Source organism: Dama dama, chromosome 18 (assembly GCF_033118175.1).
Source record: "Dama dama isolate Ldn47 chromosome 18, ASM3311817v1, whole genome shotgun sequence".
NCBI lineage: Eukaryota > Metazoa > Chordata > Mammalia > Artiodactyla > Cervidae > Dama > Dama dama.
The window spans coordinates 57,312,370-57,336,280 of record NC_083698.1 but is presented as its reverse complement, the minus strand read 5'-3'; the positions used below and the strand labels follow the sequence as shown (position 1 = coordinate 57,336,280).

The window sequence follows — 23,911 nt, the reverse complement described above, 5'->3', positions numbered from 1 at the left end:
TCAGAGTCTGATATGTTTCTCTCTAGTTTCCTCATTAAAAACGGTATTAGCTCATATTGGTGGATTTGTTAAAGTCAGGAAGTCCCTAATTTCCTTAAACACAAAGCTAAAACTCTGGTGAGTGTAATAAACATGCCACAAGGTGTTTCTCTCTTCCAGGGACCCCCACCCTCCAATCACAAGGCCATCCCTGGGGGAAAGCTTTATTTATTCCATTTCCAAAAGCACACTTTTACCTCCTTTCTACTTCCCACTGCTTGATCACAGAAGCAAGTCACAGAACAAACCACAAAACCAAGCCAAAACAGGAGATCAGTAAATCCACCAGACCCTTCCTCCCCATCAAGGTGCTCACAGCACACAGGTACTCACCGTTAAGATGATGGAACGCAACTGCTTCTGAGCCAAAATATTTGCCATCTCCTGTGGAAGAAAACATGCAGACAGACAAGCATCAGTTAGAAACATTTCCACGTGGCCCCAAATGATTTTATTCTGGGGTGTGCTTCAAAACTGGATATCAGCAGTATTTCTTACCAAAGAAAGGGCTCAAATGGACCGTACTACTCAACTGACTTTGTGAATGTTGTTTAGATAATACAGCAATGTCCAAAAGCAAAGGAAAGAAATTTGTCACCTGTGACTTCTTTCTTTCTCTTTTTGTTTCTTTTTTTGAATTTCTTCCTTCCAGGAAAAGGTGAGTACTAAATCAAAACCAAACACTCCAAATGAGAGCAGTGGCTCTCCACCGAAATGGCTCATCAGCTTTTATTAGAATATATATGTGCAGAGAGTTGTTACTACAAGGCAACATATGCCCGCACCTAGGAGATTCCAATACTAGAGAGCCATCACTTTAAAGATCTAAGACTTCTAAAAGCCATTTCATCTGAATCTGTGCAAAACCACTCATTGAGTAGTACATACCCCAAGGCCTAATAGTCTATGCAAGTGAATTGAGTGAAGTTTTAGCAAAGGACAGACATCTGGGCAGACATTATGCTCTAGGCCCACACCCAGTCTTCCTGGGCCTCAGTTCTGCAGACTGTGTATTGTTGGCCTACCTTACTGGCATAGAGGTTTTGCAGGTGATTTTATTAAATGACATGATTTACAGATGCTCTTTCTAAACATTGTCAAATAGATACTAAGGGAAAATTGAACAGCTGAACGCAATCGGGGTACAGACATCCAAAAGGAAAAATACTGCTCATATTCAGGAAGTCACTGGAACGTTTATTGGTGGAGGGGGTAATTTGAGTGTCACGACTCTTACTGAGTAGAGAAGAAACTAAGTTATGATTTAAAAACACAACCATGAATTTGATCAAAGTCAAAATAAACTTGTAGAAAGCAAGGCAAACTCAGAACAGGGGGAGGAAGTACACGGGGGTGCGCAGGCAGGGCTGGACAGGAGCAGAATGAGGGCGCAGGGCCTGCTGAGTGCTGACGAAGGGAACGTGGGGACTTACAGTCAGAGGACAATCAAGGATGTCAACACTGCTGTCTACACCAACCTAACAGCCATCGCCACCACAGAAAGGAAAGCAAGTAGGAGAGAAAAGGGATGGAAATTCAGAGCACTCTGTTAGACATCACAGCTTAATGTTAACGTCCCTGCTCATCCACAGCATTAAAGAGACACGTGTACAAATACTCTAAAGTGATCTAAAAAGGCTAGAGACTGCATCAGTCAAAATCCAACGCTGAATCCTCTTCCAATCTCTTAAAAACAAGAAGGCAAGGACAAGGACACCTTCAGAAATAAGTTAAATGTTGCTCCAGAAGGAAGTGCCCTTCCACAGGGTGAAGAAAGCATGCCTTCTTCATGATCAAAACAGAAAAAGTCCATTTTTTTTTTTATCTTGGACCAGAAGAAAAACAAAAGCCCAACATTCCTTTCATTCCTTTTCTTTTATAAAAATAAAAGTATTGCTTTATTGGCGCACACACACAAATCCTCTGTGCCTATGTTAGCCTGACATAGATGTGCTTAGTCAATTAGTCGTGTTTGGCTCTTTGCGATCCCATGGACTATAACCCTCCAGGTTCCTCTGGCCAGGGGATTCTCCAGGCAAGAATATTGGAGTGGGTTGCCATTTCCTCCTCCAGGGGATCTTCCCAATCCAGAGATCGAACCCATGTCTCTGTGTCTAGTGCATTGTAGTGGGGGATTCTTTACTGCTGAGTCATCGGGAAGTCTATATTAGTCTATCAACTTATAAAGCTTTAAAATAAGTTAGAAGGGACGATATACTTCCAACATTTACTAGAGCAGTTATTATAATGATCTATTTATGACATTTATCTTCTGCAGAAGAGTATGGTCCTCTCAAGGGCACACAGACTGTCCTTTTCACTTTTGCATTCCCAGCCCACAGCAGAGTGACTGATGCAGAGTAGACAATCAATGTTTGATAAAACAGTCTGCTACCCTCTTAAAGGAACTGGAGCGTGACCAGAGAGAAAACAGAAAAATTCCTGTCCATATCATGGATTATTTTTGTCCAATGTTAAAGGATGATTTGAGAGAACTTGAGAATCTATGGAGAGTATTTTATATCATTAGGATGATATAAAAGTATATGATTGTGGTATAGTCACTAAGTCGTGTCTGACTCTTGCAACCCCATGGACTACAGCCTGCCAGGCTCCTCTGTTCATGGGATTGTCCAGGCAAGAATACTGGAGTGGCTTGCCACTTCCTTCTCCAGGATAAAAGTATATAGATAAATATAAATATGGATGTGAATACCGGCATACCACAGAGATATTGCAAGTTCAGTTACAGACTGCAAATACCTTGATTAATATTAGCTTACACTAATATTTTGGCTTCCAAGTGCATACAAAAGTTATGTTTCACTATCCTGTAGTCTATTAAGTATGCAATACATTATGTCTAAGAAAACAAAGTACATAAAACATTTTGTTACCCTCTTAAAAGAACCAGTGCTTGATAAGAGAGAAAATGGAAAACTCCTCATCCACATCATGGATTTTTTGTCCAATATTAAGGAATGGTTTGAGTGAACCATTAAGAATACTTTCTTGCTGGTGGTTGCAATGGTAAAGAATTCGCCTGCAATGCGGGGGACCTGGGCTCGATCCCTGGGTAAGGAAGATCCCCTGGAGGAGGACAAGGCAACTCATTCCAGTATTCTTGCCTGGAGAATTCCCATGAGAGGAGCCTGGAGGGCTACGGTCCATGAGTCGCAAAGAGTCGGACATGACCAAGCGACTAAGCACAGGACAGATTGCTAAAAAATCATAACATCATCTAAGTCTTCATTGACTCATACGCATTTTTGCTGATGGAGAGCTTGAAAATTTGCAAGAATTACCGAAGATGCCATGTGAATAAATGCTGTTGGATAATGGTGCCGGTAAACTTGGTTGATGCGGGGTTGTCACAAACATTCAATATATATATATATTAGTATCTGTGAAGCACAATAAAGCAAAATGCAGTAAAATGAGGTCTGCCTGTATAGATATACTAACATGGAAAGATGTCCACAAAATCATGTTTAGTTTTAAAAGCATTTTTAAAAACAAACAGTGCATGCAGTATGATCACATCTAGTGAAAAATGATGTCTGAAGGGAAGTCTTTGCGCAAAATAAAGTAGGAAGTAGGCCCATGAGAGTCCCACAGGGGTGAGTATGGCAGTGTTTCCCTCTCTGGGGATGCAATTATAGGTGTTTTTAAAACTTCTTCCTTTGTAATCTGTATTTTCTGATTTTTCTACCAAATCTTTAAGCTAAAAGGTTTCTTGTGTGTGTGTGTGTGTGTTTTAAATAATGCTTATCAAAACATAGGTGTTTGTAGAGAGATTTGGAAGGGATCTGACAAACTTCTTCATCATGGAAGTAATAAAATGATTAATGGCAACTAATTGTAAGAAAAAGGATCCATTTACCCACCTAACAACAATCCCTTCTCCCATAAAACAAGCACCCTTTCCCCTCATTTGGGCAAGAAAGGGAGCCTCTCCACTATCTGAGAGGCAGGCATGACCCGACCCCTCACTTCCCAGGGAGGCTGACAGGGTACCATCACACGGGAGGCAGTTATTCCCCCTCATCATAAGCTCAGTGCTCCTTCAGGCAGGTCAGCTCCATGAATGCAAAACAAAAACGTCACTTAGGTTTGCCTGCCAAGTAAAAAGATCTGACTTTGGTGAAATTCTTTTTCAGTAAAAGCAGAGATAAGGTATAGGTATTTAAAATCCTTCCAAATTCATTAACATTTTGAAAAAAAAAAAAAAACAAATAATGGAGTCCTACCAATGTGTCTGACCTCGAGTTGGAAAGAGATATTGAAATAAATAAAAATTTTTGACTGAAGTGGAATTTATCCAATGTCTAAAAGCTTTAAAAAACAAACAAAAAAAAAGGGACATTTCTGTAAATCCAATAAATAAGTGTTAAGGTTATGTTTTAATCTAACTGGAGTAAGAAAATGGACTTGATGTCTCCCAAGTATCAGGAAGTTCTTTACCAAACAAATACAAGGCCATTCTGCAGGAGATGCTTCCTTGACTGGCATTCAATGGGATGCTTTGCAGGTAAGAGCAAGAATGAGGTTGGGATTCTAGTGTGGACTCTTAATCAGCTCAGCAGCCAGTCAAGTTCCTTACCTCTTTGATTCTCAATTTCCTCATTTATAAAATAGAAATAATAAGATTTTCTATAGATATTAGGATTAAAAGAAATGACATAAAACATGTTTGCAAGGCAGACTCTCAAATATTATTGGTGACAGTCTTTGGCAAGTTTTCCTATTTGCCAAAAAATTTCAGAACTTTCAATCTTGCAAAACATAAATCAATAACAAATATATAACATACAGTAAGATATTACCAATTAGCTTGAGCTTTTGCTTTATCAGATTCCACTGATATTCAAAGAATAATGACAAATAAACTTTCCTTCATTATGAACGTGAAATAATTTTTAGGGCCAACTCTCTCTTAACTCACTAGAAAGTATTTTAAAAATTAAAAATCAAAATATTCATTTTCTTGACAAACAACAGTCACTGATTCATCTTAAATTCAACATAGTCTATAAAATCCAAGTTAACTTTCTATTGACAAGTATTGTCATTTCTATTTCAAAGACTAAAATCTGAATTTTCTGCTGATTGATAAGCACTCTTTCTTAGTTGAATTGTTTACTTAAGTGATTTAATGCTATTAGACTACCCTTTGTGATTAAGTATTAATATAGTAATATACATACAAACTGTGCTATGTCAGTTTCAAATAGCCTAATTTTTCAAAAATAAAAAAGATTTGATTAGCAGAATTCAAGCCTAATGCTAATGGCATTTCTAGTATAATGGTACCCCATTATATTTTCATCGTTATCATTACCCTGAAGTCAGCATAGATTGGCATCTAATTCCCTATTTCTTCATGGTCATTCAATTCCAATTAGTCAGATTAACAGTAATTTTAGTGTAACAGAAAGATGCAAGGGGTCTGCATCTTACTCATGTCGAGATGCAGAGATCTGAGTGAAATCATAGCACGTGGGGTGAGCGTGAGCTTTCCTTTCCTCTAATCTAGCTACAGAGGGAAAGACAGTTTCAAGAGTCTAGGTCAGTGTTCTGGCCTGGCTCTTGACCCCACTCTATCATTGGTCTAGCCAGGCATCCCTGGTCTGGCTAGCAGAAGAATCAAGCTTCTCTGTGATGCCCATATTAGGCTTGTAAACATATGCAGGCAACTTGCTGGCCTGATGGGAATTATCATGCTCCCAGTATTTAGATATAAATATAAAAGGAGCAGCCCTACCTATGATCCCACTTAAGATCTGCAAAGCTGCCCTGAAAAATCCAGCCTGGAAAATAGGCTTGGGGAGGGCAGGCACCTCCTGGCTCCAGCCGACACCAAACCAAAAGCACAGGAAACTAGAAAGCCACTCTGCTTATGTGCAAATGTAACTCTTAGGAATGAGCAAACAAACATAAATGGAAAACAAACCAGAAACCCTCATACTTAGCCACTGAGGTTTAAAATCCCTGGCAACGAAAAAATAAAGTAAAAAAATAAAATTCTTGACACAGTGTTCAGTAGCATGCTAACCTTCTAAATTCTTCTAAAATAATTTATTAGTAACTGTCACAAGCTCCCCAGTATACTTTCTAAACGTTGGAAGATCTCATATTTCCATCTAGTTTCTAAAGGGAGTCAATTGTGACCAAGGTAACAAGTATGTTATGTTGCTGGAAAAAGAAAAAAAGAAAGGATTCTGAGATATGAGCCAAGTTCTAAGACATGCAAAAGCGCCACTTCTTCCACAGCCACTTTATAATCGTCCTTTCCCTTGCTGAAGAGGGACCAAAGATTGACAAAGGACAGTATCAAAGGGTACATTTCAAGCAGGTACATTTAAGGGGTTCCCTCCTTCTGATGACACAGAGGAGAGGAAATGAATTGCTCACTCCTCCCGGGCACAATCACACACGGACAGCAGAAATATCACTAAGCAAAGAACCTCTCTTACAGATGAAAGGTTCTCTCAACTGCGGCAGCAATTTACACGTTCCCTTTCCCATCTTCCCACCTCTCCCCCAAGCAAAGTGTGACAGTTCTCGGAGTCTAGCTTTCCTCATCAGGAAAATGGGGACAATCCCTCCCTGGCCCCAGTGAGTATCTAGTGAAATGACGGAAGACCACAGGGGCTTCTAACTCTGCATCCACCACAAAAGAAGTCTCCTCTTTCTTTCAGCTCTTTGTTTGGGGCTTCTATACTGGGTTTCACATGATGAAAGGGCTTTACCTCTGAAACACTTCATCTCCAACTAGCTCCCACTGGATCTGTGAATGATCCCAGTCTGGCCAGGCAAACCGCCGAGCAGCAGAGAACCCCAGAGGAGTTCCTGGGATTGGAAGGGGAGGGCTCTCCCTGCACCAAAGCTTGTCAGCCCTGGCTGTCACAGGCTTTAAGACAGAAGAAATGCAACTTACCTGCCTCCTTTCATCAGGGGCCTTTAGGAAAAGTGCATTAATCACTGCAATGGTATAGGTCTGGATTTCTTGATCTGTCCTATAAAGACACAGAACAACATACAAAGTCAGAAAAGACCACCCCTCAGTGAGACCACGATAAGGGTCATGATTATTCCCCCAAAAAAGGTGAAAGAGAAAGGCAGGACCCAGAGAATGCAGTCAGCACTGTGTATTTCAACCATGAAAAGCTGGAAACATGTGAGGAGACAATTACTATTGCTAGCCAGACAAAACACACTCACCCAGAGATAATGGTGGCCAGTTGGCTCTCTTCCCTTCTCCTCTATTAGACTTAAAAATATGGACCAGGGGATGTGTGTGTGTGTGTGTGTGTGTGTATGTAATTTTCTGTCTGATGCATGAAGTACATCTGGGAATAGTCCTGGGTGTCCCCACATTCCTGGGCTTATTATAGAAGAAACTGCTTTGTCTCCATGGCAATATTACATATTCTAAAAATCTATTTCCAACTAGAAACTTTTAAAGAATAAGAAGGATAGGTTTTTATGTTTACAAATTTGCTTTTCACAGGAATGAAATCAGAAATTCCAAATGAAGCCAAGATCTACAGTTAGGTGCAGGGTAAATAGCAAATATTAAGCACAGCACAGCACAAATAGTAAATAAGAAGGACCCAAGGCATAAACAAAGAGCAGAGGCCGGTGAGCTACATTTAGAGAGAATTGAGGAAGAGGCAGAGCTTATTACACAGCCTCAGGAAGGCTGAAATTCTAAGTGCGGTGCCCCACTGGCTGGCTGTGCGGCCTTGGACAAGTTCACAGGGTGTCCCTACACAGCTTCCTCATCTGGAATGCTGGGTAAAAACACACTCATTTCAAGGAGCTGCTTTTAGGATAAAACGAGGTAATGCACATAAAACCTTTAGTACAGCACTTGGCAAATAAGAAACTCTCCTCTTGGCAAAGTGCACTGTAAATGCACAATGATGCCCTTGAGATTCAGAAGAAAGATACAGACTTTTAAGCTGATACAGGTCGCATTCAGGGACACGTGAAATTGGTACCATTTCCAGAGTGATTTCACACAAAATCATCATTTTAGAGCATGGGCTAATTTTCCCTGAGGCCACAGTCTATAGCTTGTGTGACTTACAATTTTACACTCTAGTTACCATCCCCTACCCCCAAATGAAGGAAACATCTAATGCACTTTGGTAGTTTAATATAAAGTTTAATTATAAACACATAGTCAACATTTTTGGTATATTGAGAACTACTGAATACTTCCTTGAATCCCCATTTTACACCCCCAACCCAAACAGGCCAATCAGGTTTCCTCTTGAAAATCTGCCAGTGTGACCTGAGACCAGGGGCAGCAGTTACTGGGAGCCAAGTCACATCACTGCCAGCCAATACGCCAGAGAAAAGGCCTGTTGTGAGAACTCCAAGGAAGCCATAGTTTCTGTCCTTCCCAAGGCTTAGCTACTCAAGTCATTCCTCGGTTCTATAAAATGCCCCAGTATCCTTTCAATAAACTCCCTGTCCTAGCTCAGGATGCTTCTTGCCACCTGCGATCCAAAATACTTTCATTGATCAAGTGGCATCCTACAAGGATTCCTTCTCAGGCTCATATCATCAGAGGCAACCTTACTAGTTATCTAAGGGTGGGAAGGAGAGATTCCCCCAAAACCCAAGGCTGCTACGGCAGCTATCAAGCATCTCAAAATTTTGTATTTTATAAAATACACAAGAAAAAGGTTATTGTAATCACCTGGAGACAAATAAAGAAGTCTGGCTTTAAAAACTCCTAATTAACTATGAAAATTCTCGTATCACAGAAAATACTGTATGATTAAGGATAAAGACTCTATTGAGAACTTAAGAGAACAAATTGCTTTATTGTATCTTATTAAAAGCAAAGCTCTATACTATCTACCAATGTTCACCAGAACTGAGTCCCTACCAAGGCACTCGGGACACACTAGTCTTAAGAACAGGCAAGGGGCACACCCAGGGCAAGTCACTGGGCCATGTCAGTGTGATGACGGACAAACACGAGGCATGGTTTGATTATACACCGGATCAAGATTCTTTTCCTGTATATATTTAATTAAACCAACCAAACCATCATGGTAGCTGTCTACCTGAAGAACGTTCCCTCCTGCCGTGGCCGCGTCAATCTCGCTTACCCTTGAAGATGGGGAATGAGTTGGCCGATAGTGATCTCTTGTGCCACCTTCTGGTAGAGATCGTGGCTATTGAGCACCATGGACTCCAGAATGGCCAAGGACCGTTGCAGGATGGAGACATCTATGGCCGACTTGTTGACAAAACTTGCTATCTGAAAACCCAAGAGGGACACAATTGATCACTCACAGTAAGCAGAGTGGAGAAGCAGAGAAGGGAGCAAATGAAGTCAATCGGGAGCTCATGTAAGAAACACCAAATATTCAGTATGAAAAGTACCTGGAATTATAGCAGAATAGCCAGAAATGCACGGTGTCAACAATGACTGTTCACCACCTTATTACAAACTGCTATTTGTGGCCTATTTCTCTAATTTGGTAATAAGCAATTTTAGAAAGGAGATGGTTTCAAGGAATTATTCTGTCTGGTGTTTTTGGAACGGTTCTTCTGAGTTTCAGCTTTCAGGAGCAGATATTGTAAGAACTCTTGTGTTTCTTTGAGACAGCAATTTCAACATATACTAATAGCCACTGCCTTCCATTTCCAGGCTATTCCTTCACCCACACAACCCATGGCTTTTATGTTCTTACTATGCTTCTGTTACATTCTTAAGGGACTCACACAAATCACACTTGTCAACACAGTTCAACTGGCAACTTTTCAGTTACTGGTTAATCTCCTTTTTATTCCTCAGTGAAGCGCTCTTTCCCCCATTCTTCCCATTTCTTATGGTTAAAATAAATTCTTCTAATCACTCTCAAATTTAGCAAACAGGAAACCATTTAAATTAGAAGTGCTAAAAGTTAAAATAGTCGTTTAAACTCTAAAATACATCCCCTAAGGAATTCATCACTAAAGCCTCAAACATAATAAATCAGAATGTAAAAAGGAAGTAAAATAAGGGTTAGAATAATGGATCACAGAAACCCAAACACATGGGTACCATAAAGGTTTTATTTTAGAGGCCTCATTAAATGTTATTACTGTATGTTGACAACTCATATTAAACTGCTCTTATTATATCATCATGACTGCTTTCTTAAAAGCTATTTGGTTTCATGACAAATTGGCACTTATAGCTTCCCCTTATCAATGAATATTTCCCTTTTTGCTATTGCCTTGACCCCTTCTCATTCCCTCTCCATCTCTGCACAAGATAAAATTCAAAGGCACCATGGCAACTTACAGTTACCAGCTCAACCAATTTTAGCCCAATGACTCCCCAGTGAAAGCAGAGGGTACAGTGAAAAAGAGAGGTGGGCAAGTACAGTTATCAATATGCTCTCTGCCTCCAGATACACCTGGATTTCGGGGATAGAAAATATATGACGTAAAGAAGTAAAGTAACATTATACTAGTATATTCCAAAAGGGTATTATTTTATAATACAGACTATAGGAAGAGTATAAGATTTTTAAGATTCTCAAAAGACTGCTTTAGCTCCTTTCACAGCTAATAAACTTCTTCACTGTGTTTACTGTCCCTGGCAAGCCCTTGCCTTAATCCTCACCGTCTGGATCTGTTCCCCTATCAGATCCACCACGATGAGGCCATTTTTCTTTCTCTAAGTCCATCTTTCTCTCGCAAAAATCCAGCGACCCTCATACTGTCCTTAGGGTTAATGCCTAACTTAGACCTCTTCTAAATCCAATATTAATTCCTTGACTTCCTCATCAACACCACACCAAAAACTTTTCATTATCCCAGTACAATTCTTGATACTTATTGGAAAAAAGAAGGACTCACAAAGAAATATGTTGACAATACCTGTAATTTCTCTGCACTGGTCTATTTTCCTTCCATGATCATATTCTTATTTCCATTTAGTAAATTTGGATGTACCTTTAAGACTCTGTGGAGAATCTTCTAGTTGAAAGTTTATGATCAAACCTCCTCCTCCACCCTATTGCCTTCATCCCCTCTATTCATTCATTCAGGTAATAGGTGTTGACCATGTACTATAAAACAGGCTTGCACTGACCTAGGATCTGGAAATCAAGAGATGAGCAAACCCACATGATTTTTAACTTCAAGGACCTTATAATCTAGCACAGATGGACACACAACAGTCATTTACTATAAAGTATGTTACATGCTCATTCTTGGCATCCAAAAGTATACGTCCACTTAGATATTCTAAAGTCGAAAATTAAATGGGCTAAAAATCAATCTCACTGACTTCTTTCTTATTCCTCTCTTCTCAAGTATCACCTTTCTCCAAGTTTGCCATGATCATTAGTGATAAATAGTCCCAGTTCCCTACTGTCTGTCTCTGTGAACACATTTGTAATGTCTGAAAGTGTTAGCCGCTCAGTCATGTCTGACTCTTTGTGATCCCATGGACTGTAGCCCACCAGGCTCCTCTGTCCATGGAATTCTCCAGGCAAGAATACTGGAGTGGGTTGCCATTCCCTTCTCCAGGGGATCTTGCCAACTCAGGGACTGAACTTGGGTCTCCTGTATTGCAGGCAGTTTCTTTACCATCTAAGCCGCCAAGGAAGCTCTGTGCAATGTCTACCCTCTCATATACATGCTGCCGTATATGCACATTGGCACGCGGTCCAGCTCATTCCTGGGTTACTATGACAGCAGCTTCTTCAATTTCCTCTATAGTCAAGATTTCCCTCTGATACAAATTTACCCTCTACTTCTATAAATATGCCTTGACAGTATTTCCTTGCTTGAAATACTGAATCAAAATGCTCAATGTTTTCCTGATACGAAGCACAGTTTCTTATAATGGGCTTTAAAGTTCTCTACAAATTATTAACTCTCGCCTGCTCCCAACAGGCTTACACAGGGGTGGTAAAACAGGTAATGGTCTTTGCTTTAATTCAGACATTGTATCCCATATACATATTCCATTTCCATTTGCCATTTTTATATATGTATCATAAAAATAACCCCTTACTTTCATCAAAGTATTGTTTAAAATTAATCTTTTCCATTATTTCAGCTCTTCTTAACATGTAGATACCATCATTTCAGCAATCCTAAAGTAGCTTACAAAACTTTAACACACTAAAGTACTGCCTGGCAGAAAGCATGCATATGACTCTTGAGAGTCTAATGTACAATTCTGTAGGAGATATTAGTTGTCTTTTGAAACTAACTTCTATCTTTTGCCTTATTTATCAGTAATTTTAACTTGACATTTAAATGACCCAATACTTTCATTTAATGAATACTAATAAACAAGGTATCAGGGCTGACTGAGCAAACATGATGACTATCTTCATTGGTGAATGGACAACTTCGTGGAAGTTTAAATGTTACTTTCTATGTCTAGTTTAAAAACTACAGGTCGCAGTATAGCTATAGAAGGTTAAAAATACTCTTGTTAAATTTTAATTTCCCTTGTCTTCCTCAAGATCAATCATGACTTCCTTTGCCTTTAAATTTTTTCCAGTTCCATTTCTGTACTTTGGCCAGCATGGGTGAACCAGCCTAAACATGTCAAAGTACAGCTTCTTGAAAGTAGGTCTGTATCAGAGAAAAAAGAAGGAGGAGGAGCTAACAACAATTATATCTATTACTTCCACATGCTTCCACTCATTTAAAAGCGCTACCTAGAACTTTGGGAAGGTTATACACACAATGCTGTATTTAAAACGGATAACCAACAAAAACCTACTGTACAGCTCATGGAATTGCTCAATGTTATGTGCCAGCCTGGACGGGAGGGGTGTTTGGGGAAGAATGGAAACATGTATATGCATGGCAGAGTCCCTTCACTCTATACCTGAAACTATCACAACATTGTTAATTGGCTATACCCAATACAAAATGTTTTCAGTGTTAAAAAAATAAAATTAGAAGAAAAAGAAATAAATAAAAGTGCTACGTAGATAAAACATAGGAATATTTGGGTGACTTTTAAGAAGTTAAGGGGCATCACAGTGTATGAATCAATGATACAACTTTTTAAATCACAGAAACACTTTGAGTTACTTAGAATGAGACCTTAAAATTATCCTCTGTTATCAAAACTGAAAAGATACATGGAGAGCATGGAGCCCCTCTCCCATATTTTAAGTTATTCAGGCAGTGGTCCATAAATCTCTCAAGCTTTTAAGAGGCAAAAATTACTGGGTCTCTAAACTGAAATTGGCTGGATGTTTATCTAGGCACTGAAAATACTGCAGAGTGAACCGGGCCCTCCTGCAGAGCTAAGGTTTCAAGAGCATTTGTATAAAACTTTCCTTCCAAGAAAAGGCACTGATGTTATACTTGGCTAGGGTAAAACCAACTCATTAACACAGAAAGTTCTAGGTTGCTTTTCTTTTATTTCATTTCTTTCTTCCCCATGCCTTCTGACCCTCTCTCTAAGTCACCAAGTCTTTAAAAAGCAGCAGCATTAAAGATTGGCCTCAAAGGATTCCAAGTTTCAAAGTGTTTATGAAATGATATTACTTATTACAGAAAAACTTTGTAAACTAGACTCTAGATCCACACATAACAAAATAGATAGCAGAGAAGGATATCAGGGCTGGCAGGGAAAAAATATTTCTCCAAAGTCGTATGAATTTGGCATTAATAGGAAGCCAAGTCTGGACCACAGAGATAAGCATCTTTTGTCAGCACATTTCCTAGCTGATTTTTGTCTAGATAAAGCTCCATTTAAAAGACAGTTCCCTGTATACAATTCCTGGGTTGTCAAAGTGCTGAATTTGATCCAGCTAATGAATAAAAAGATAACCTTACAAAAACTTTCAATTATAAAGTCATTTTCTGATGACCACTTTTTAAAATTCACATAAGGAGTTGAGTTCCAAGTAGCAATGCAAAGGAAACAGAATGGCTAGGAATGAGGATGGAATACATTATGAACATGATGTCTTCTGAAAAATACTGTGTTTAATTTAAACTGCCAAGACTGCTAGTCTTTGCTTCCTTGGATCTAATATGATTTTTGGTTAATTTCAGTGACTGAAAACCATTTTCATAAGCAGTTAGAAAATTAGATTATTGTCATTCTCTCTAACCACATCTCCCATTTGAAGAAAGATACCTTTGTAATTCCTTTCCATTCATAGCTGAAGTTTTACTTGAAATATATTTAAATACGGTGGCACTGTACTCTTTTTTTTCTTCAAGTTTTAGAGTTCAGAAAAATACTTCCAAAGTAAATTTCATTTATTCATTTTCACAGAAATGTATTAAGGTCTGACTCTATGCCACGCTCTGAGGAGATAGGCCAGAAGAAAGCCGTGTTTCCATCCTGGTGTTCTTGAACTCATGGTCTTGGGAGAGCCCATCAAAAGAACAAAAAATTCACAGGAGAGTGATAAGTGATGGAACAGGGGCATGTACAAGATTCAAGGAGAATGAAGAGCAGACAAAAATCAGTAAACTCTGCCCCGGTGAGGTCAGGGAGGGTTGAACAAGAGGCAATGGTATTTCAACAAGTCTGTCCTTCTGTCCTTCACAGTCTCTTCTTTCCAACATTTAAAGTGCAGGTCCATGCTGATGATGGAGGGAGCCCTGAAATGGGGGACCGATGACACCCCACTCTCCAGAACCTCACTCTACCTCCCCAAGCCACTGTGTCCGCCCCTCCTGACCAGGAACACAACACTTGCTGCTCTCTTCTGCAAAGGATGGCTACAGGAATCAAGAGATAATGTTGCTGAAAGCACAACCTAACTTCAAGGAATTCCCGTTCAGAACAGCATTGTTTTTATAGCAAGAGAGGCTCTAATATCAGAAAAACCAAAGCAATTTGAAAGTAGAAAAGAAAAGCCCACCATAAACTCAGACTGAATTTAAAATTTTTAAGTATAAAAAATATCTGCAAAACCCAGTATCTTCAGATTTAAAGTTGCCTCCCTAGAACTTTTTTTTTTTAATTGGAAATATAGTTGAGTTCCAGTGTTGGATGAGTTTTAGTACAGCAAAGTCATTCAGTTTTATATGTATATGTATTTACATGCATGTGTGGGTGCTCAATCTCTCAATCAAGTCCGACTGGGATCCCATGGACTATAGACCTCCAGACTTCTCTGTCCATGGGTTTCTCCAGGCAAGAATACTGGAGTCGACTGTCATTTCCTTCTCCAGGGGCTCTTCCTGATACAGGGATTGAACTCTCCTCTCTGCACTGGCAGGAGCATTCTTTACCACTGCCCCACCTGGGAGGTCCATGTATATATATACATACATATTTTTTCTTTTTCAGATACATTTCCATTACAGGTTACTAGAAGATATTGAATATAGTTCCTTGCACTATATAGTAAATTCCTATTGTTTACCTATTTTATATATAGTAGTATGTATCTGTTAATCCCATACTCCTACTTTATCCCTCTCCTCTTTCCCCTTTGGTAACCATAAATTTGTTTTCCATCTCTATAAGACTGTTTCTGTTTTGTAAATACCTTCATTTGTATTACTTTTTAGATTCTACATATAAGTAACATCATATAATATTTGTCTTTCTCTGTTTGACTTACTTCACTTGGTATAATAATCTCTAGGCTCACCCATGTTGCTGCAAATGGCAATATTTCACTCTTTTGTGGCTAAATAATACTCCATTTCTCTAGAACTTTTATCTTGGAAACACAAAATACAGTAATTTTTTCTCTGCATTTAAAACCTAATGCTTATACTCATTACCTACCACCACCAAAGGAGAATACTTCCTAACACATCCGGATTGCCTTGGCTTTCTCTTCTATACTCATTTCTCTCTCTCTCTCTTTTTCTTTTTTCCTAAGCAATTCATGCCACTGACAAATACAGGCAAAAAGAGGCTTCATCCTTCTTTGTGTGTTTTCTTAGGTAGTTCTTACTACTCATTTTTTCTTGGCTTTATGCCCTTATGTAAGAAAAAAGGATTCAGAGGTACATCAAGAAGACCTTGGGTTCCCCATCAGTTCTTGCCTGAAATAAATAGACAACATCATTCAGGTATTCAATCTGTGAGACTTCCATTCCAAACACCCTCATTCGACAGAATAAGGGCTCTCCTATGCTCTTCAGTTCAAGGCAGTAACTCCCTCCAGGTACTGATTAACTTCAAAAGGAAAAGATGTAACTTCAGAGTGGGGAGACCCAGTGGTACCTGCTGGGTCTCAACCACATAATCAAGGTCACCATTAATAAGAGATATCAGCATCACATATTCCAATGCGATCCTCTAAAAAGGGCACAACATTACTTCTCTGACATTCTTGCCAAAAATGCATAACCTTGATTTAAGGGAATTATCAAACGAACCCAAACTGAGGGACATTCTACAAAATAACTGACCAGTATTCTTCAAAACTGTCAGTCATGAAAGACAAGGAAAAACTGAGGAATGATCATATTGGAAGACACTAAGGAGACATGATAACTAAACGCAGCCTTGAGTCCTTAACCAGAGAAAAACTGGTGAAATCAATTAATGGTGATGGTATTATAGCACTGTTAATTCCCTAGTTTTGATGATACTATTATTAGGCAAAATGCTATCATTAAGGAAGTTGGTTGAAGGTCATTTGGAACATTTTGTACTTTTTCTTTTTTTCAAATTTTCTATAAGTTTGCCATGATTTCAAAATAAAAGCTCTTTGGAGAAGTGTCTGTTTAGTTCTTTGGCCCATTTTTTGATTGGGTCATTTATTTTTCTGGAATTGAGCTGCAGGAGTTGCTTGTATATTTTTGAGATTAATCCTTTGTCTGTTTCTTCATTTGCTATTATTTTCTCCCAATCTGAGGGCTGTCTTTTCACCTTACTTATAGTTTCCAACAAACACATGAAAAGATGCTCAACATCACTCATTATTAGAGAAATGCAAATCAAAACCACAATGAGGTACCATTACACGCCAGCCAGGATGGCTGCTATCCAAAAGTCTACAAGCAATAAATGCTGGAGAGGGTGTGGAGAAAAGGGAACCCTCTTACACTGTTGGTGGGAATGCAAACTAGTACAGCCGCTATGGAAAACAGTGTGGAGATTTCTTAAAAAACTGGAAATAGAACTGCCATATGACCCAGCAATCCCACTTCTGGGCATACACACTGAGGAAACCAGATCTGAAAGAGACACGTGCACCCCAATGTTCATCGCAGCACTGTTTATAATAGCCAGGACATGGAAGCAACCTAGATGCCCATCAGCAGATGAATGGATAAGGAAGCTGTGGTACATATACACCATGGAATATTACTCAGCCATTAAAAAGAATTCATTTGAACCAGTCCTAATGAGATGGATGAAGCTGGAGCCCATTATACAGAGTGAAGTAAGCCAGAAAGATAAAGAACATTACAGCATACTGACACATGTATATGGAATTTAGAAAGGTGGTAACGATAACCCTATATGCAGAACAGAAAAAGAGACACAGAAATACAGAACAGACTTTTGAACTTTGTGGGAGAATGTGAGGGTGGGATATTTCAAAAGAACAGCATGTATACTATCTATGGTGAAACAGATCACCAGCCCAGGAGGGATGCACGAGACAAGTGCTCCGGCCTGGTGCACTGGGAAGACCCAGAGGAATCGGGTGGAGAGGGAGGTGGGAGGGGGGATCGGGATTGGGAATACATGTAAATCCATGGCTGATTCATATCAATGTATGACAAAACCCACTGGAAAAAAATAATAATAATAAAAAAAATAAATAAATAAAAGCTCTTAAAAACTCAAGTGCCTCATCTTGGATTTTGGTTTTATTTTCTAGCTTTCACAAAGACTCTCTGAAATTCTTTATTTTAGACCATTCTTCCCAGGAATCTAGATCTTAAAGACAAATATATGAATTCCAAATATCTCTTCATTCCCAGTAACAGCAGAAAGAAAGATGCCAATACATTTATAAACCATTTCACAAAGAGAGGAAAAATAAGTTAACAAATTAATAATGATGATTCTGGATTTAATACTACCCTTAACAGTTAAAAAGTCAAGGCTATTCAGTTTTGGTTAGAAGACTGGAAAGAGAATTGTAAATCTGCAGATGTGTTTCTATTACTGTTCAACTGCCAGGAATGGTGGGGGGCTCTTCCGCTCTCTCTCCTCACACCAGGTCCACCTTTGCCTGCCCCTTGTTAGCTTCCTCCTAAGGACAGTACGAACCAACTGAACTAGTTGATCCCAGAGACACTTAACTCCACCATGATTACGAGTGAGCAGGCTTACTCTGCCTAAGAGGCATGGACCCAAGCACCCCTTTTTCTCTTACACTCCTGCTTCAGACCCAGTCATGTAGCAATCAATATATTTTGCCTTTTTCCCTTCTCCTGAACATCTAGTTGAGGAAAGAAGGTTCAGGAAAGATACTAGGAACTCTAGTTAGGTCTTAAAAACAATGGCGTCCAGAAGAGGGGTTTTAACACGTCACCTTCAACTAGGGGTTCTCCTGTACAACCCTTATGATCCCGCTGGGGAGAAAATGTCATTTTTATATAGAATTTAGTCACTCAGACCACCATATATATAATACTATCAAAAATCACACTCACCCTTTAACACAAAGAACTAAAGGAAACAACTTTGCAATAAGCTCAAAGCATAGAAAAATATCTGTAAAAAAAGAAATGGTTTGAGCTTGAAAAGCACAATCTGAATTACCTTCTTAATGAATGCCACTGAAAACGTATCCCAGGACACTATCCCATGGTCCATCAGCTCCACAAAGGCCGTCAGGGTGAAGGACAGCATGTCTCCAAAGCTGGAAAACACAAGGAGGTGTGAGGGTGATGGGCCCAAGAGTTCAGCACAAGGAGAGATGGAAGTGAGAACACTTTAGAAAGATGAATACAAGCAGAACTGTACAAGATCACTGGGGTAAGCAGCTGGGCCACAGACAACGTCCTTACACACGTGGGTCAGTAGGAAGGAGGCAGGGAGCTTCACAGTGAGGAGCCAGGGCCTCTGGGGGACAGACCTGGATTCACAGTCGTACTCAGGTGAGCTGTGTTGCCCCTGAGTGGGTCCCTAAGATTCTCTAAGCCATCGTCTTCTCCACTGAAAAACTGGATAGTGAAATCTCTTTCATCACAGGGCTGCTGGTAGAGCACTGAATGAAGTACAGTATATAAGCATTCAGAAAATGATAGCTTAAAAAAGCTCCTCAGCAAACAAATATTAGGAAGAGGGCAACAGGCTTCTCTTATTATCTCTGGGTATCCAGCAGGAAGGTTATAAATAATTCTATTAAAAGTATCAGCACTTTGCAAAAGATTCATGTGGCCCATATATACCTGTGTGTATGTGTGTGTGTGTGTGTGTGTGTGTGTGTGTGTTTGGTAAGTGCATTTACACACATACACACACTCATAGATACAAACATATATGTAAATAAGCATATTAATTTCTATGTTACACTGTCCAGCCTTTTAACTTTAGTTAATAGGCTTTATAGAATACCTTTCTAGAATATTATAGATAATAATGATTGCTGCCCATTGACTTGCTGTTATTCAGAAGCTGTAAGAAGTGTCTCATGAATACGTTAGAAATTTAAACGGATCAGGCAAACTCAAGTAAAAGAATTGCCTTCTATAATAGCTCCACCCACACCCCTTCAGTTCAGTTCAGTTCATTCGCTCAGTCGTGTCCGACTCTTTATGACCCCATTAACCGCAGCATGCCAGGACCCCTGTCCATCACCAACTCCCAGAGTTGACCCAAACCATGTTCATCGAGTTGGTGATGCCATCCAACCATCTCATCCTCTGTCGTCCCCTTCTCCTGCCTTCAATCTTTCCCAGCATCAGGGTCTTTTCAAATGAGTCAGCTCTTCGCATGACGTGGCCAAAGTATTGGAGTTTCAGCTTCAACATCAGTCCTACCAATGAACACCCAGGACTGATCTCCTTTAGGATGGACTGGTTGGATCTCCTTGCAGTCCAAGGGACTCTCAAGAGTCTTCTCCAACACCACACTTCAAAAGCATCAATTCTCTGGCGCTCAGCTTTCTTTATAGTCCAACTCTCACATCCACACCCCTTACCAGACAACAACCTGGTTTCTAGTACTTTCAAAACAACTTTGAGAATCTTCTATAGAAACTCACCTCTACTGTAAATTATCACCATGATAGTATTAACTTAAAACTCTCAAGATAAGTTTTGTCTCTTCAGGTACAATAAATTATGCCCATCAGAATCTCCATACTGTATACAACCACACTGATTCATATGCTTGATTTTTTAAAAATAAATTTAGTAGTTCAGATTTTTAATCTGTAGACTCCTATATATCATGATTGCTACTTTACAGAGTTTCATAAAGTGTTTAGATGGAGTCTTCCCATTCATTTTCAATTAACAGAATAGAAAACTGGCTCCTATTTCTTTTAAAACACCTTTGCAGTTCCCCTTCTTCCCAGTTGTTCTCAGCCTGGCCTCCATGGAGGACCTTGGAAATCTTGCATCATTTCAGAAGCTGTGATGCTGAAAATAAATCTACAAAAGAGGAGGTGACTGTCAGGAAGGGACTGTGATCCAAAGGTACCAGACACCAGAGGGGATGAGACGCGCTAGATGGAAATGGTTAAGTGGGTAGTTTCTGGAGTCAGACAGCAGAGGTGGACAGCTATAAGTAGACAAGTCACTGACACATTCTGTGCCCCGAGTTTCCTCATTTTTTAAAAAAGAGGATGACAATGATGCTGCTAGTGGTGGTGATGCTTTACTCAGAGGATTCCTGGGGAAATGAAAGGAGTTATCACACTTACAGCCCTCTGAACAGTGTATAACACACGGAAGGCAGCATATGAATATTAGTTATTATCATTATGCAAAGAGGGATTCTAAAAAGGTACACGAAGCTCATGATTTTCAAATGTCTGTCTTCATTGTGACAAGAATTTTCTGTCCTTGGAGCCAGGAAAAAAAAAATGCCAGGAAAGCCAAACCTTTCAAGTTAGATTAAAAAAGCAGCATATATTTTTAAAAGACTTCTCTGAGTCACAGACAAGCAATCCCCATCTTACAGGTTCCCCCTAGGTGGCATCAGAGAATCATGCCCCAAAAAGAAATTCCAAACCAGAAAACTCAAGCTTACTTTAAAACAAAAAAAGTAGATAGGTAGAAAATGGATTAAAAGGACGAGTAAGAAAGGTTATAGAAAAATTCCAGAATGACTCTTCCTACGATGAGTCATAAGAAAATCTAAACACTAGTTTGCAACAAAAAAAAAGAAATTTCTTCAGGAAAATAAGAGAGCCAGGAAATAAAATCAATTAGTAAGATTTATTAATAGATTATTAGACATTAGTATCACTGTGAAAACATTACATAATTATGTATAGAATTTTCAGTGAACAATATTATGTAATTTATTACTTAGTTGTATAATTAGGGTAAACAATATTAACTAACTTCCCTCGTGGCTCAGACGGTCAAGTATCTGCCTGCAGTTCAATGCCTGGGTCAGGAAGAGCCCCTGGAGAAGGACATGGCAACTCACTCCAGTATTCTTGCCCTAAGAATCCCTATGGAGAGAGGAGCCTGGTGGGCTACAGTCCAAGGGTTCACAAAGAGTTGGACGTGACTGAGCAACTTACACACACACACAAACAATATTAAAAATTTTTTTACTCACAAAAAAGGAAAAAAAACAACTACTAAGTGATAATGAACCTGGAGTCGAAAATGGCAATGCACTCCAGTATTCTTGCCTGGAAAATTCCATGGACAGTGGAGCTAGGCGGGCTACAGTTCATGGGTTTGCAAAGAGTCAGACACAACTGAGCACACACATACACACACAACTGATAATGAATGGTTTGCATTTCTTTACACCTGGCATGCTGAAAGACCTCAATTTGTAAAAGATGTACACGACATTGGAGGATGGCATTCATAGCTTCCATGCAGTGTAAAAACATTGCCTTGGTGTTGTCATTAAGAGAAAAGCAATGGAAACAGAAAAAGGAGTAACACATGGCTAGGAAAAAAACTCTTTACATTCCCTATATCTTGGACTAAAGACAATATCAGTCTTCATTAACTGGTTTTAAAGCAAAAGATAAATTGTACTTATGCTCTCTAATTATCTGAAGGCAACATAACTCTTTTCCTTGCTCAATGGACTCATAATCCAAATGGCCTCAGTGACATCTTGAGATACTCCCTCTTCCTCAAACGCCCTAGAACTCTGCCTACAGACTCCTCAGACAGGCTCCCAGGACCTGGGGCAAAAGATGCAGAAAAAGAGAAACAGCACTGTTTGCTTTCCAAATCTCCAAGCTGCTTTGGGGAACTAGCGTTTCAATCTCCCTGGTTGGAACTGGAGCACTATTTCTGAGACTGCAGCTAGGGCTGTCTGTGCTTGGAAATCACCGGTTAGTGTCAATGGTTGATAAGTGAGGGAAGTTTCTTTACATCACACACCAAGGTGTCCAGGGGAAGGATCACTCTCTTGGTCCAAAAAAGTTTCATATAAATGTTATATCATGTGCGCTCAGTCACTCAGTAGTGTCCTACTCTTTGTGACTTGCCAGGCTTCTCTGTCTGTGGGATTAGACAGGTAAGAATACTGGAGTGGGTTGCTATTTCCTTAATTTATACTTATATAAATATTATCTAATAACACTTTCTATACTTATGAAAGTGAAAGTGTTAATCACTCAGTCGTGTCTGACTCTTTGAAACCCCATGGACTTATAGCCTGCTAGGCTTCTCTGTCCATGGAATTCTCCAGGCAAGAATATTGGAGTGGGATGCTGTTCCCTTCTCCAGGGGATCTTCCTGACCCAGGGATCGAACCCATGTCTCTTGCATCTCCTGCACTGGCAGGAGGATTCTTTACTATCTGACCACATATATAATTATAAGGGGGCTTTCCCAGTGGCTCTGCTGTAAAAAATCCACTTATAATGCAGGAGACGCAGGAGATGTGGATTTGATCCCTGAGGCAGGATGATCTCCTGGAGGAAGAATTGGCAACCCACTCCAGTATTCTTGCCTTGAAAATTCCACGGACAGAGGAGCCTGGTGGGTTAATGTCCATAGGGTTGCAAAGAGTTGGACACAACCAAACTACTGAGCACACACACATGTAATTATAAACTCTATGGATTAATGTTATTAAACATACATATGCTATATAATCATATGTATGTATATGTATCTTATATAATACATAAAATATGTTATTAGTTATATTCATATATGATACAATATATTGTATATATAACATACATCTTATATACTGTGTAAATATATATCTAATGACATATTTTATCTATTATATGATATATATACATATATATGATTATATAGAATATGTATATAATACATTGCATTATATATACTATATATATGACATATATAATTCATTATAACTGGTTGCTGGATGGCATACTACCTTTCCATGGGAGACATTTTTCAAAATTCAACTTTAAATCCTCAGTTGCAAGGAAAGGATGGCAGTGCTAAAATGTTTTTACCTTCCAAATCAAGGGACTCACTCACCTCATCTCAACTGAGGCAGCTACAAAAGCTCTTATTGAACCCTGAAACAGATGTTTATTTCCACTGCTAGAGGAGTGATTCAGGTTCCAAAGAGGAAAGGCAAGAGCCAAGATCCTGTCTCTGAAATCAGTGCTGGGTGCAGAAGATCAAGGCTAAAAGGATTACAGATATAAAGCAACCACATGGCACAGGCGGGGAGCATTTTTATTTGTTTGGTTTATTTGTTTTTTTATAAAGTGCTAAGCTAAAGATTTTGCAGTACTGGCTGCCACAGATTAAGCTGACTACAAACTTTACATGCTGGTCGAGCGCCATGTCA

The 23,911-nt window shown here is 39.3% G+C and overlaps 1 protein-coding gene across 4 annotated transcripts in view; it reads right to left on the bottom strand.

Moving 5' to 3' along the window:
- The window catches only part of ELMO1 (engulfment and cell motility 1), a 562,488-nt gene that overhangs the window by 341,820 nt on the left and 196,757 nt on the right, over positions 1-23,911 (bottom strand). For all 4 annotated transcript variants that reach the window (XM_061165360.1, XM_061165359.1, XM_061165362.1 and 1 more), the window contains exons 8-11: positions 18,740-18,839; positions 9,171-9,322; positions 6,980-7,058; positions 373-423 (exon numbers count right to left, since the gene is read on the bottom strand). In XM_061165360.1, the coding sequence (XP_061021343.1) occupies positions 373-423; positions 6,980-7,058; positions 9,171-9,322; positions 18,740-18,839 (382 nt within the window). The remainder of the gene's footprint in view (positions 1-372; positions 424-6,979; positions 7,059-9,170; positions 9,323-18,739; positions 18,840-23,911) is intronic.